Source organism: Gopherus flavomarginatus, chromosome 2 (genome assembly GCF_025201925.1).
Source record: "Gopherus flavomarginatus isolate rGopFla2 chromosome 2, rGopFla2.mat.asm, whole genome shotgun sequence".
NCBI classification, from domain to species: domain Eukaryota; kingdom Metazoa; phylum Chordata; order Testudines; family Testudinidae; genus Gopherus; species Gopherus flavomarginatus.
Window position 1 is genome coordinate 184,492,719 of NC_066618.1, and position 16,233 is coordinate 184,508,951.

Genomic DNA, 16,233 nt, shown 5'->3' on the forward strand with positions numbered 1-16,233 from the left:
GCACTAGAGCTGGAATCCGATTGAATTAGGACCCCTCTGCGTCAGAACTTACTCCTCACCTTGCTCCAGGATAGGCTGAATCTGATGACCTTTAAGACATGTTGCAGAACTCATCTTTTTTCCCCCTGAACGTTTGAAATTGGCAGGGGAGACTGGTGAGGTTGATTTACTGTTGAAGAGGAAAGGTAGTATCAACTGTTAATTTGCCTGGTTTGCTAGTTGGGAATGGTTATAAGGGCTGGAATTACTGCAGTCTAGTTATAATGGAGTGCATTTTTATTTGTATTTTAAGTTATCTCAAGGGGTCTGTCAAGGCTGATTCCCGACTCTGGCACTTCGAATGCGGAAGGTGGGGCCCGCAAGGACTCTAAAAATTAATACTGGCCACTCCAGGCTGATATTAAATTCCCAAGATTACAGCTTCTCTCTGACCTTGAATGGATGGCTACTGCCACCACCCAAGTGTAAAAACCCCCTTGGTCCTAGGAAGACACACTTGGGAATTCCTCCCTGTGGGGTACCCTCAAGCCCTTTTAACCCCAACCCCAATCCCGCCCCCCAGGAAGAGCTGACAAAGAAAACAAAGGAAATCAGCTGTTGCCACCAGCTAATTAAACAACATATGCACAAACCTCTTAGGACACAAAACCCCCAATCCTGTTCTTAAAAAAAGGTAAATTTTATTAAAAAACAAAAAAAGACAGAAAATACATCTGGAACTTAGGCTATTGCTAGATTTAAAAAGAGCAAATACACTAATTAAGCATCAAGAATGGTTTTCTTGAGGTCCAGCTTCAAGATTACAAGCAAAACAAATGCCCCTGGGGTTAGCACAGAGGAGTCCACAAGCCTTAAAGAAATAAAAGAGATAAACCTGATCGTGTCTTCCTAGACATTCCCTGATCTACTTACATATCTGGGTTTCAGATAAGTAGTTTCAAGGTATGATTTGATGATTTTTCATTTCTGGTTTAAAGCTTCTTACAGCATCGCTGCTCTGTCTGTCCTCTCTCTGGAGAACAACAGACAGATAGACAAAGGGAAAGCTTTTTCCCAATTTTAAAAAGTTCTAGCCTTCCCATTGGCTCTTTTGATCAGGTGCCCACTTCCTTCCTTTTACCTATGGGCTTTTTTTTAACCCTGTACAGGTAAAGAAAGTAGAGAACAGCTACTAACAAGGATTTTGTAGCTAACTGGCTGGCTGTCGATAAAAGGGAGTCCCCCATCCCCCTCACTTCATTTATCACAGCGTCTTAGAGCAGATGGATGGTGGGTGCTCTTTTTATAGGCCCTGATTCAGGAAAACACTTGAGCATATGATTAAATCCATGCCTGTGTAGTACAGCATTTCAGCTTATGCTCAGTGCTGTCCTGAATAGGTATGCTTTCCTAAATTGGGACCATAGTACATGTATCTAAATAAACAAACAAACATGTAGGTATATAGAGCCACTAAAGAGGGCTCTCTCTCTACACTGATAGCAAGAAAATCGAAGCACAGAAGGAAAATCCCCTTCCACACATACTTATGTGACACTGTCTTCTGTAATGAAATACTGTATCATCAAACACTATAACTATCATTAGGAACTGCATCCCACCACCTCTGAAAATCAGACTACTTTTATATGTCCCCAAATATGGATTTGGATGCCTAAGTCTGACAATATATGCAATTGTGAGGAAAAAGAAATAATACATAGTATTAAAGTAATGACATACTGCACTTTGAAATACAGAATTATGAAAAACTCTTGAGTGTGTGACCGAGAGAGCACGCGTGTGTTTACTGTACGTGGTGGTGTGTGGTGGTAAACAGTTTTATTGGCATGAGTTTGCAATACCTGCTCACTATCCTGTATTGTACTACTACCGGAGGCTAGTAAAAGGGGAATTCAAGACAAAGAGGATTACATGAAATCCAGGGGCTACGGAACAATTTATCTGTTCATAAGGTAACTAGTTGTTTGAATATATTGTTTATCCAGGCAGAAGCCACAAGTGAGTCACAAACCTGTCCAATAAAACCATTTAACACCAAACAACATTTTTCATTTCCCCACATGCTCATTTTAAAGAAAAAGATATTGGATTGTCATTTAAAGCTGTACAATATTTCCTGGTTGCAATTTTTTTTTTGCATCCCTCTGCCTCTGCAATAAGATTACTTTACTTTAGTTATCATGGACAGATTTCACAGTGGCTGAAATATTAGAATACGGTTCCGTTTCTGCAAACACTTACATACGTGCTTAGCTTTATGTGCATGAACAGTCCCAGTGACTTCTGCTTCCGTCATTTGACATCAGTGGAACTATTCACCTGCATAAAGATAAGCATTTCTCTGTGGGCTTGGAGGCTTAATTTTTCAAAGTCCAAAATCTCTAAAATACCTTTCCTATTTATCAAGATATCATGTGACCTGCCAGGAACAGGTAAAAATATGAGCCCCAGACCTGCAAGCTTTCTAGGGGAAGATTTCCCATTGACTTTAATGGAAATGCAATACAGGAAACAATTTTAGAATTTAAATCACTAGAATGTCATTGGAAAGCCAAGATTCCTTTAAATTAATTATATATCTTTTAAATTCACTTTTCCAAAACTAAATATACTTTGTTACTATGACATTAGAATTTTTAAATATGTCCAAATGATGTTTGTGAGGAAGATGGCTTTCAGTATTAATATATATAGTTTTTGCTTTATGCTTTGTAATTTGGTGTGAGTAGAAACTGCAGAATCCCTATAATCCCATTACCCATTTCAACCCTTGCTCCAGCCAGTTTTCTGATCTTCACATCAGATTTTCTGTGCCAGTCGTCAGCCTGAAGAGAATTTTTACAGTCTGGAAATCAAAATTCCTATCTGTGCAAACGGCATCACTGCTGCATCTCCATATCTTCATACATTTTGCTTTAGTCATCTACAGTTTGTTACAGCATTAGAATGATTTAATATAAAACATTGTATAATAGATTTTAAAACTGCAAAAATAAGCCATGATAAATACATTCTATATCTGTAGAGAAGATTTAAAAAAAGAAAGCCAAAATTTTAAGTTTATATACACACACACACAAAGACAGAAAGAGAGAGAGAAATTGTGTATGAGTAGCTGATCCAGCTCCCATTGAAATCAATGAGAAGACTCTTACTGGCTTCAACTGGAGCTGGACCACAGTCACTTTAATAAAAGTGGCCTGGTTTTCAGAGGTGTTAAACACCCACAATTCCTAGTGAAGCCTAGATTTTGTCTGGAGAGAGGAGTGCATTGTGGGGAAAGGGAAGAACAGTAACAATCAAACTCGTGCATTTTGCTGCTGTAAATGCAGTGACTAATAAGACGCAACTCTCATAGAAAGTATGGTAGTTGCCTGTACCAGTGTGCTGGTAGAGAAATGTTTGTAAACTCTGCATTGAAGAGGAAGCCTCTTACATGGGAGAATTTTAGAGTGGATATTTTTAGCTATAAGTTACTGACAATGAAAATGTTTAGTGCCAACATTGCTATTAGGAAATTGATGAAAACTTCCAACTCTGGTCTCTGCAATTAATTTATCGATAATAAAGGAACAGGAATCAAAATGAACCCATGTTCCTCATTGCAGTTTAACAAAACTGATATTTAGCCAAATGAAAAGACTTAGGAAAAGGTCCCTGAGATATGACTGAAAACAAGTTAGGACGTTGCCTAAAAGATTTGTGCAGTTTTTTAGGCTGATCAGCTGAAACTCTGCTGTCAATTTTGTTGCACAATGAAGGCAAGAAACAAAAGCAACAAGGTGTCTCTGACTGTGGAAAATTAACCTGTGCTTGCATGCTGATGTGTCAAAATAGGCACTCGGGTCAGGGCTTAAATATTAGGTCTCCTGGAATTTTGGTAATACCAAGGCAGAAAACAAAAAGCTGTAGTAGTTAAGCCTCACACGGTATCAAGATAGAAGCTGGTGTACAATGCTGAATAATGGCCCCCGTCATGTGAGAATGTTCTAGCTCGTAACAGGATAGTGACCTTCAAGAAGCAGATGAAAAGTTGTCCAGAGTTCCTCACTTGAAAACAAGCTGTGGAAATTCTGTTCTTCCTCTGTATTTATTTTTAGCTTTTCACGTCAAGAACGGCTGAGGCAGCATATAAAAAACTTGGTTGTATATCTCTCTTCTCCCATCCTACAAAACAGACATTGACCTTTGGTGTTATATGATTCTGCCTATCAGGAGGCAAGGATGCAAAAAAGTGAGTCTTCCTCTATGCAAGTTCCAGTTTCCCCACGACCTCCATCTTCTTCTGGTTAAAAAGACAGGAGTATGAGAATTGGCACCAGTCCTTGAAAGGAAAAAGAGGCGGTTGTAAGATGAGAGAACATGAAATGAGAGAACATGAAATGACAACAAATGGAATTACTAATGAGTAATTTTCTGTTGTATGTTCCTTTTCTCCAATCCTGTGGGACAGTCAGAAGGAATTGGTGGTGGACCTGGCAAACAGTACTCATAAAGGAGGACCTTATTGTCCTAATTGTAGTGCTGCCTTCCCAAAGGAAGCATCTCGTGCAGACAGTAGGTCCCTGCCTCCCTCTTTCATAGGATGAAAGCAGAGCAGACAGCTACAAGTAGAATCAACAAGTGAATGAGTATTTTTCCCTTTTATATTAATTTAAAAGACTCATACTTAGCAAAGTAAACATAATATGGATAAACTGAACTGAGTACCTAAAATGCTGGATCCACAGCATGCTTTAGCTTCTGCCTTAATATTATCCTGGATGAAGAAAAAGCAGGATTATAGAGCTGGCTTCTTGCCTTTGTCTCAGAGCCCTTTCAAGATGTCTCACTCCTCTTGTCCCATTGAGTGCTTGGTGACTTTTTCTATGATGTAGTGTCATCTGACAGGTGAAATCTAACAAGACACAGTACATCACAGTGCGACATTCCAGATGCAACATTCATGAAACAAGAAAGGTGTTCATCACAACACTGGCCCCATATCTTAAATCATTACAAGTGAAATCACTCAAGAATACACTGCATGGAATGACCAGGCATTGGCAAGGAGTTGACTAAACAGCTTAGTAGGTTTTGGTCATCTTCAATTTCTAGAGTTCTGTGACTGAATCTATGAAAGTACAAGCCAGGGTTTGCAAGTACTGTATATTTTTTAAAAAAACACACAACAACTGTGTTTGATTAGGTTCCTACTGCTCTAAATGGTTTGTGGCAGATAGTGCTGTGAGTTTTAAAGTATAGCCTCTATCCGCAATGCAGCATTTAAAATAACTCATTTTTTTTCTAAACCAATCATTACACATCTTAAAATGATTATCTGATGTCTGCAACTACACGCAGATACACACTCATCTCAGACCTGATTCCCACTGCCTTGCAACTTGTGTAGTGAGTTTAAAACATTATCAAATAGAATTCCCCCATGGTACAATTTTATACCCACTTTTCACTCACCCTGTGCAGTATAAATTGCTTCACAAGGCAGTAAAAATCAGTACCTAAGAGTCCAAGGCCAGATTGTCTTCCAAAGATTTGGTTGCACTGGCTATGGAGTAATTGTGGTCATGGCAACACATTCCCTCAACAGCCATCAGCGAGTCTCCTGTGTAGAGTTTAGTTTAATTAAAGCTGCTATCTTGAGCAGCAACACTTGCCATCCCTTGGGTGACTTGGCCTGAGGGCACAGTGGGCCAGATTGTGCTGAGAGAAGAAATTTTTGCACCCATTTATGTCAACACATGTGAATCTGACCAGTTGATTCTATTGACAGGCACATTTCAAACATTTCTGATGTTTGCTCCTGGTCGGATAAGCATCCAAAATGTAAGAACTTATCTTTTAAAATTTCCATTGTTCCATGGTTTCAGCCCCAAGAGTAATCTTTCTCATAGTATTTTTATACCTTTTTTGTCTTCACTACCAACATTAAAGTGCTGCCACAGCAGTGCTTTAACATGGCTGTGTGGTCTGTGTGAGAGCTCTCCCAGCGCTGTTTAAAAAAAAAAGAAAAACAAAAAAACCCACCCCCACGAGGTTGCTCCCAGCCAGCACAGTGGCACTGTCTACACTGCCACTTTACAGCGCTGAAACTTGCAGCACTCAGGGGAGTGTTTTTTCACACCCTTGAATGAGAGAGTTTCAGCGCTGTGAAGTGGCAGTGTGGACAAGGTTAATCTTGGTGAGATTGTTAGCAACAAGGAATGTATTGAACTTGAGGCTAACAGTTGTGGTTACAATGGCTTCATCAGAGAAGTGGTGGCTATCTCTACCTTCTATAGACTCAGTGTCTTCCTGCTGGTTTTAACAATATGAGGGACATTGATCCAAATTTCTGTTTGTAGCCCAAAGTGCCTTGAGGGTTTACAGACCTTGTGTGTGTGAAACCTGCTGAAACTTGTGGAGAGAAGGTGCTGTGTCTCCTCCTACTAGGACAAGTGGTTGTGCTTTGTGTGTGGTGGAAGGGGGAGCCTCAGTACTGCAGCAAGAAGGAGGGAATGTGATCAGCTGGTGTCAGTAACCTAGTCCCAGATTTGGACCTTAGCGTCCAAAATATGGGGGTTAGCATGAAAACCTCCAAGCTTAGTTACCAGCTTGGACCTGGTACTGCTGCCACCACCCAAAAAATTAGAGTGTTTTGGGGCACTCTGGTCCCCCCAAAAACCTTCCCTGGGGACCCCAAGACCCAAATCCCTTGAGTCTGACAACAAAGGGAAATAAACTTTTTCCCTTCCCCCCCCCCAGGTGTTCCTGGAGAGATACACAGAAGCAACCTCCGTGAATCTAAACAGAGGGATTCCACCCTCCCCGTTCCCAACCTGGAGAACAGAATTACCGAGAGTCAATCTCTCTTCCCCCCTCACCCAGAGTGAATGCAAAGTCAGGCTAGTACATCTAACACACACAGGTTTTCCCCTGACTTCTTCCTCCCACCAATTCCCTGGTGAGCTGCAGACCCAATTCCCTGGAGTTCCTCACTAAAGAACAACTCCAACAGGTCTTAAAAGAAAGCTTTATATAAAAAAGAAAGAAAAATACATACAAATGGTCTCTCTGTATTAAGGTGACAAATACAGGGTCAATTGCTTAAAAGAAATATGAATAAACAGCCTTATTCAAAAGAATACAATTTAAAGCACTCCAGCAACTATAGACATGTAAATACAAAACAAAAAACCAACTTTGTACTCACAACTTGGAAACAGAAGATTAGAAAGCAGGAAATAGAAAAATCCTTCTCTAGCTGAGAGAGATTCAGGCAGAAGACAAAGAACTCAGACACAAACTTCCCTCCACCCAGAGTTGAAAAAAGTCTGGTTTCCTGATTGGTCCTCTGGTCAGGTGTTTCAGGATACTTTTTTTTTTCAGGTGAAAGAGACATTAACCCTTAGCTATCTGTCTATGACGGCTGGACAGCTTGGTCACCTGCAATATACTGCTGTCAGCTAGAGTGTTGAGCTCAGAATACATTTCAGAACCCAGGGAAGTATTCAAAGTTTTAAAAAAAAAACAAAAACAGGAGAAAAGGATGAAATTGAGTGTATATGCTGGAGATGGTGTGTCCCAATTATTAAATGTAAATATTTGTAGGATAATAGTTCTAAGTCTACAACAGAAAACGATTTATTCAAATGAAAAATTTTTATTTGGGATGTATTGTTTTCTTAAACTCAGAGGTGGCATTGTGTTTTGAGTTCTGTTTTAGTTCTTCAGCAAACCACACTGATGAACAGAATTCAAAGCATTAATCTATTGAATACTTTTTTCCACTGTCTTTCCACCACAATAGACCCTGACATTTACCCAGAAAAATTAGTAGTAGTTTTTTTGCACTGATTTTCATCTGTTTTTGTTTTTGTGGTAATAAATACTGATAAATTCCTGGGGAATATTAAATAAAATTAAAACTAAAAATGAAGGGCCCTATTCATCCCTAATAAATATAAGTAGACAAAGCAATCATGGGCCAGAGAGCAATCTCAGACATTTAAGATATTTCTTGCTCTCCAAAGTATAGTATAGTACATGATATTTCAACAGACATGACAGAGTGCACTTTTCTGTCTGAGAAAAGGATTGAGCTCTGACCTTAGAAATTTCATTAATTACTCATTTGTAATCAGTAGCCAAGATTTATTTATAATAGATTTTGCTGTCTGCCCAAATAGTAATAAGAGTGATTCCCTGGGAAGTAATGAAAGAAATTAAAGTTTCCTTTTGTTTTTAATGTGACATGGAAATCTTTAGAGCACATCACTGAAAAAATAAGTCTGGCTGCTTCCTAAACAGTATTGCAGAACCAGCCACACCCCAATGAGTGTCCTTGCCTAGACACAGATTACCTGTGAGGATGAAAATTTTCAAGGAGAAAACTGATATAGACCTAAATAATCCAGTATACAGAATTATTACTTTTATTATTTCATTATTTGTTAGTGATAGCACTCAAACATAGAAGGTCCCTGCCCTGTAGCACTCAGAATCTAAAGAAAGACAGACAGGTAGTCAGGGTTTCAGGAGGACAAACAACAACAAGAATTTTCTATAAAGATCAACAAGATTTTGCTAGAGGTAGCTCAGTAGAAGTATGTTTTCAAAAGTTACATAAAAGTGGAGATGGTAGGGACAGTGTGGAGGAGTTCAGAAGGATTAAACCATGCTTAAGAGGCCATGTCTTCCCAATATCTGTTCTACATACTTAAATTTTCAGCCGCATGGTGTTACTTTTACAGGCTATGATGAATCGGAGTGTCAGTGTATCATCTTCCGTGTTATATAGTTCCCTCTATGGCCGTAGCTGTTTTTTTTTTTAAATGACTAGTAGGTGTGCTATACCTCCTAATTAGCAGAGAACAGTTGCCCTCATGTGCTCCTGTTGTAGAATAAATGTAAGTTATTCTCTTCATTCCCATTTAGCTAGAGTTCATTTATATTCAATGTGCATTTCCAAAAGCTTATGTGACATTGGGGAAAGTAATTCTGCAGTATGTAACAACGTGCTCCATGCAAATACTACAAAGGATTTTGCAAATGCATGGAGAAACGAGTATGTGTATTATCTTTATGACAAAATTAAATCTAAACTCATACTTCTTCAGGACTAAATCATTTTATACTTTGTAATTGGATTACTAGATTCTAACTATGCTGAAGTTAGATTCTTTTCATTTGTATTTCATTTATCCATAGCAGCTTTCAATACACTTTAAAAAAAAATTGACTTTTATATCTGGTTGTCAAGCATGCCTGTGAGCCAGGATTAATTCATGCTGGGATATTCTTGACTCTACAAATGACCATTGTATCCAAGCCTTTGATCTCTCCCTGTGCTGTTAACTAGCAGCCTTTTATGTTGCTCTGCTTTAAACAAGATCAAATTTTGGGCATACTGTTCCACAGTGGTCCCTAAATGTCAAAAGACTGCAGCACAATGCAAGCACCAAAGGGCTATTACTGGGTTTTAGAATTTAAATGAAGATGAGTTCAAAATAAATAAATCTTACCACCAGCAAAAAGACTTGTTTTGCTGCAATGGAAAAAAACATTCAAATAAAAAGCAAAAGTATTGGTGTTGTCATCTTGATATTTTTTCAAACATGCTTCAAATGATAAATTTTAATACTGCCTCTTAGTAAGCATTGAACACCTACAGAGACATGCTAAAAGCATGAAGTCAGTAGGACCTGAGAGTGCTTAGCTCTAGTAGAGCTGGTTGGGAATTATCCAATGAAACATTTTTTTCCTATGGAAAATGCCAATTAGAAAGGGTCAGTTTCGACAGTCTCCCAATTGAACAAAATGTTGAAAATGACTTTGTTTCAAAATTTCAGCTTATTTGTACTGAAAATAAAGGTTACAAATGGCAATCTAAATGAGAAATTTTGACTGACCCAATTGAAATATTTTTCAGATTCTCAGTTTGGAAAAAAATTAGAGATTTTGATTTTTCATCCCAATTTGGGACAAGAAAAAATATCAAAAGCTCAGAAACTGTCCCAGGATGGGAAAACATTTACTATCCAACTCTTCTCAGCACCTCAGGATTAGGGCCCAGATTTATTTTTTAGTGTATCGTTTTTCCTCAAGCAAGCAAGTTTTGCTATTTTCATAGTACAAACTTTATCAGATATGGTCAAATTTAGCTCTAGAATAGATTAAATGAATGAATATACACCTCTACCCCTATATAATGCCACCCAATATAACACGAATTCGGATATTACGCGGTAAAGCAGTGCTCCGGGGGGGGGGGGCAGGGCTGCACGCTCCAGTGGATCATATCAAGTTCAATATAACGTGGTTTCACCTATAACGTGGTAAGATTTTTTGGCTCCCGAGAAGAGCTTTATATTGAGGTAGAGGTATATATTGAAATAGTATGTTTCAAATTAGAAATAGTTGCGTGGAAGAGCTGAGAACCCTGACTCTGTTTTCAGATCAACAGAAGTAACTGTGCTGCCATCAACAGAATTACAGCAGTGTAAAATCAGGGCAAGTGAGATCAAAAATCACGTGACCAAGTTACCAACTGACTAAAACCTACAAGTGTCATTAATATTCTCTCCCCTTTCCAACTCAGCTAAATACTGAGAAAACTACTATTCAAGTTTCATCTTATTGTGATGTCGCTGTCCCATGCCCCTTCTCATGCTGTGTCATGCTAGTGCTCCAAAAATCCTCCACCAAAAACAAGGAAGTCAAAACCCTGATATTCCTAATAATTCCAAGGTGAAAAATAAGGAGAAAGTCATCTTCATATTTCATAAAGGAGTCTTAAAGGTCACAAACATGATTTTGAATTCTTTGCTGCTGATCTACCTTCAGACATATTAATTGCCATTGTCCTGAGGCTGAATTAATGAATTTATGCTTTTCATCTCTTTCCAAACTGATATGTACATCTTAGCCTTCTGAGCTCGGAATGTACTTGTACCATCACCAAAGTGAGAGGAATCATCTGACATCTCTGTTTGGGGAATTGGAATGTAACAGTGCAAACCCCAAATGTTCAAAAATCATAAGTCATAAATAATATTTGGGTTCTTTCTATTTGCCTTCTGGCTTCTGAACCATTAGGGTGCACTGGGGTCATGTGTGACACTACACCCCATATGCATCATGGGAGTACAGTTATGACATGATTCTGAAATAATTATGATGCAATTTGCACAAGATGAGTCATGGAAGATGTCATTGGAAAAGTTATGACTTGCTGAATATGATTATCCTATTTGTATGCATGTATCCTTTTTGGACCTGAAGTTATGAATTTTGAGTAGGTATCTGTATTTCAGATGTGGTTACACCTGGGTAACACCCACTAGGCAAAATGCTTCCAGCCTAGACAGCTGGTTGTGAAGGGTCTATTCAGAGTAATAGGCCATTAGGAAAAACAATAGGCCTTAGGATAAGTTTATCTCCCGCCTAGTGAACCTTCCTGAGAATGCTGCAGACAGCCTGTAAGTAATGGCTTCTATACCTCTGCAAGGGCATGTGACCAGACCACATGACTCTGGACTCTATTTTGAGTACCTATATTTTTCAACAAACTGGTCTGGGAACAAATTTTTTTAAAGGGTTCCCACAGTATGGAAAAGCTGTATAAGGCGGGGAGAGATATCATCCATGGTTCCTCACCTCCCCATAACTCAACACCCGAGAGAAGCTCTGGAGAAAAAAAAAAAAAGTACTTGAATGGGGGTGGGGAGCCCAAGCTGCAAAGCAAGTGCAGCTTTTGCCTTGAGAATCTCCAAGCCTGCTTGTGTGTGTCAGGGCGAGAAATTGCTAATTCATATCACATCTTTCTAGTATTTTAAGCTTAGTTTGCGGTTTTGTTTAATTACCAGGTAATCTGCTTTGATCTGTTTGTTATCACTTATAATCACTTAAAATCTATCTTTTTGTAGTTAATAAACTTGTTTTATATTTCAATGTAAACTAGTGTGCCTTTAGATCAAGTGTCTGGGGAAAAATCTTACCTTGGTTAACACAAGTTTTGTTGCATATTCCTCTCCACATTGAGGGAGAGGCAAACTGGGTAATGAATTCATGCTGGTCGGGGTTTCAATCAGGGCAGCTCTGGGGTCTTAGGCTGGGGAGCTGGGGGTTATCTTGGCTAGTTGGTTTGTGCAGTGCCTAGTTGGTGCCTGCATGTAACTGCAGCTGGGTGTGTCCCTGCCTGTGTACATCGGTCTACAGCTTGTCCCAGCAGTACAGTGTGAGAGCGAGCCCAGGCAGGTGGGTCAGAGGGCTCAGTAGAACCCCAGTTCCAGCTGGCACCCGGGGGGAACCCATGACATCAGGTTTTCAGGCTTTCATTTTTCCACAACCACCAGGGGTAGAACCTTACTGGTTTTATTTGTTTTAATAAAAGCTGAGATGCTCATGCCTCCAACAGCTGAGATGTTAGGAAATACACCCATCAAATCACAAGAGTTAATACTATTGAGAATAATAGTAACTCTTTCTCCTGTCCTGATGTTTTTAGTCCTGGCTAGTGTTTGATGGGAAAAAGAAATCTGTTGCTGCTACAGAAATTGGTGTAGATAAAGAAGAGATATTTTTAAGGATTTTATAGGTTTTCCAGCTAGAATTTGCTACATGCCAATATTAAGGGCTTATACCAACTGGCCATAAAAGATAGTCATCACTTTACTTAAACTCTTGGTCATGCTGGGAACTTTAATGGTTTTAGTGGTGTGTGAAATAGGGATATATGTCTGTGATGTTATTTATATGTCTCCTATGTCATAAAAACAAGTGGAGGAGAAACGAAATTAATACAAAAGCTTCATAGCATCAGTTCAAGCACGTTCTCCTCCCCCGCTTCGCAGGTTTGGCAGAGGTGCAATACAAATAGGTTTTTGGACCATATAAAGGTAGAGAAGGAATGAGGATCATTCACATTTGACCTCATTTCCGATTATCATAATTATTTTCTTGCCACAATCCCATGTCCAACAAGAACATTTTTCAGGATGTTCCCAAACCTTGAAACCACTTTTGAAGTGAGTGAAATGCCATTAGGTTGCAGAATTGCATGTCATTATGTTGCAACAGGACATCTCAACCTGACATTGCAGAAAATTGTCATTGCAATATACCCAGCTTGTAACACTATGATACGAACACTATGACTTTGTGAAGGGGGAGTTTATTCTGCTGGAGGAACTAAGAAAGATTTCTGGGGAATGTAAATAAGGCTTCTGTAAATACAGGCCATGCCTAAATAAATGTTACATAAACTGTTGGATTGTATGCTGTGTCTGTTGGATGTGTAGTCACCATTTAGGTACTTGAGCCATGAATAACCCACAGGAAACCACAGCTTTAGGGCAGTCTCTTTGCAGACACTGTTTTATTTAAATTCTTGTAATATCTTACTTATTCTTGATCTGTTATCATTGTGCTTTCTTCCAAATGCTATCAGATGGGGAGCTTTCCATACCAAATGAAGGATCATTGGAGAATGGGCAGGCTCTGAGCTCCAGCCAGATTTCATTACCAGGCCTAGCAGAACTGGAATCAGGTTCCGCGTCTGGGGAACCCTGTTCGTATGAGGTGCTCCCAACCACAGATATCATGGATGGGACAGGTAACATTTCTATTTTCATTCTAAGATACAAAATATAGAATTTTTTCAACATTATGCTCTTTAAAGCTTTTTAAAATTGGCTTCTGGTGGTTTTTGGTCTTGGATACTTAATGTTTAACACACAGGAGTGCTCTTGACATACCAGAGTAGATATAAGCCAGAACCAGAACCTCAGATCCAAACACTTCAGAACTTGGGGAAAGTTTGGATTCAGGTCCAACTTCGTAACTCGGTCCCAGCTGTATGCAGGACTACAGACTGTTGTTAGCGTCTTTCTGTAAATATGCTACTAGTGAGTAACACACATAAATCAGAATGCAAAGTAAAATCTTTGTACGTTTCAAGTCTGGAAACTGTAGAGATTTAATTTCATTTTCTCATTGATATTCTGTGTTCTTTGCTATTTGGAAAGAAGATTTTGTAATGAAAGCAGAAACCTAGCAAGTCTTGCATACTTTCAGATTTAGAGAGGAGGGTTTTATGTTTCACTGTTGTAACAAAGCAAATAGCTTGGTAGGTAATGTCAAGGCCCTAACATGCAGGGGGACTGTGATAAGGAGTTCTGAGGGATTCTCACATCTAGAGCAGAATGAGAACATAGTTAAGATAAAAGAAAAGGCAGACCATTTATCACATGGACATGGTTTAGACATTGTATAGCTCAGAAGTAACCTTCTGCTTTCCAGTTCACAAGGTTAGTGCCTTGAGCAGCTGCTCAGTAAGGAAAGTTCAGCACAGGAGCTGTGATTTCAGATCTTAGGTTAAATTGATAGGTCAGAAAAGTCTACTCAGACCCATTGGGTCACTGAGTTGCAAAATAGCTATCTTCACAGAAGGAGTGTGAGACCTAGTTGTGGATGAGGGAGTGACAATGTTCAAATTAGCTTTGGGCATCTCTTAAAAGATTTGGAGTTTTAGATGAGGAACAACCACCAAAAATCTAGGTACTTAAGCAAACTGAAGTCTTTATCTCATGATATTTCAGCACACGTGCTGCTGGCCCTGGAGAAGCACAGGCATGAAAATATGGGGGGCTTGGAAGGAAGCAACTATGTTATTATTTGTATTAACATCAGAAAGGTTCGGTTTAAGTCTTGGAGCAAAGTTAATTTAACTTCTTATTTTATCTGACTAATACACCTGTCCCTGGTGCAGATGCCTAGACCCATCCATTCACCAGCTCAAATAGAGAACCTTTTGTAAAGAAGTTCTGACTTTGGGAATCTAAAACCTGATCATTCTAAAGAGGCCACTGGTAGCGATCCCTTTCACAGCTTCAGGATGGCCGGCCAGAACCTCCTGTTGAAGAGCACCTGCTGTAGTGTTCAATTTCTGCTTTTGTTGTCCTTGAGAAAGTTAAATGGGATGTCTCTGGTGAGAAACAATGGTCCACTTGAGCTGCATCCGATTGAATCAGAAGTAACACCTTTGGTTTCATAAGAATGCCTCTCAAATCACAGTTTCACAAGAAAGGGGTCACAGTCTTCATACCTAGGCTGCCGAGATGTGGATCAGTTAGGCCTTGCACCTTTTGAAGAAAAAGAAGGTCAATTATACTGTGCAACAGCAACAACATAACAATTTCCATGTCTGTTATTTTGAGAGAGAGGGGGAATTGGATGGAAACCACAATACCATTCAAATAGTAATGGGAAAAATTCAGCCCCGCTGTAAAAGGCATCGCTTCAGAGAAGAAACTGCTACATAAGAAAATAACATTCTTAAGAACCAAGATGATTGACTCTGGTGTTACTTTTCAGCTGTACCATTCAGTTCTACAGCAGACTTCAGAAAGCATTTTTGAGGCACGTGGCACAAAATGTGCATTTCTCCAGCTGTGTGGCGACTATTGCACATTGCTCCAAAGAGGAAGAATGAAAAGGAATGTGTAATTGGTATAACTACATATCTGTGATCCTGCACAACCATGTGGTCTTTTGAAAATATAATGGACCCTGCCAGAGAGATGGGCAGGATGCCATTGTGTAGACACGTAAACCTGTCGACTAGCTTCTTGTTTATTGGTTATGTATTGTTACCCGTCTGGAGGGTCTGGGGTTTGACATTTCAAGGCTCATGATTGTGTTAAAGGTATGTGGGACTAAATTCAACTCTGATGTCAGTGAGGGACACTCCATTTGTTTTAATGGAGAACGACCCAGTGCTGAAATGGCCTGTGGTGTGGGTGTGTGTGTGTGTATGTATGTCTCTTTCTTTCTCTCTCTCTCTCTCTCTCTCTTTGTGTTTTATGATGTTTGAGCAAAATCTATTAGTCATGTTTTTAATCTGCATCTCTGTGCTGCTTTTCTTCTCTTACTATTACTGTACCTGCTGCCACTCTGCTTGTAACGTTGTTGCGTCTATGATGTGGTTGTGTCCTCCAGTGTCTGAAGAGAGCCCCAGATCCAGTGAGTCTGGAGTCCTCCTGTCCCAAGATCCTTCAGCTAAACCAGTCCTGCTACTTCCCCCAAAAAAATCTGCTGCTTTCCCTGGAGACCATGAGGACACCCCAGTGAAACAGCTGTCCCTCCTCAAACAGCCCCCTGCCCTGCCTCCTAAACCCATTGCCAGGATTGCCAACCACTTAACTGGTAAGTAGGTGTTCCTGAATGCTCTGCACCACTACTTCCCTTAAA

General features: G+C 39.5%; 2 protein-coding genes across 11 annotated transcripts in view; one reads left to right on the plus strand and one right to left on the minus strand.

The window, feature by feature from the left end:
- PHACTR1 (phosphatase and actin regulator 1) overlaps nucleotides 1–16,233 on the plus strand; it is a 460,275-nt gene that overhangs the window by 354,751 nt on the left and 89,291 nt on the right. For 8 of the 10 annotated variants that reach the window (XR_007772753.1, XM_050941593.1, XM_050941595.1 and 5 more), the window contains 2 exons: nucleotides 13,433–13,597; nucleotides 15,982–16,188. Coding sequence is in view for 9 of the 10 variants with exons in the window: in XM_050941593.1 (XP_050797550.1) it covers nucleotides 13,433–13,597; nucleotides 15,982–16,188 (372 nt within the window). In the remaining variant the exon portion in view is untranslated. The remainder of the gene's footprint in view (nucleotides 1–13,432; nucleotides 13,598–15,981; nucleotides 16,189–16,233) is intronic. The other 2 variants (XM_050941597.1, XM_050941599.1) reach the window with 1 other exon arrangement.
- Nucleotides 1–16,233, minus strand: part of GFOD1 (glucose-fructose oxidoreductase domain containing 1) — a 541,281-nt gene that overhangs the window by 268,931 nt on the left and 256,117 nt on the right. The gene's annotated exons all lie outside the window — the stretch shown is intronic.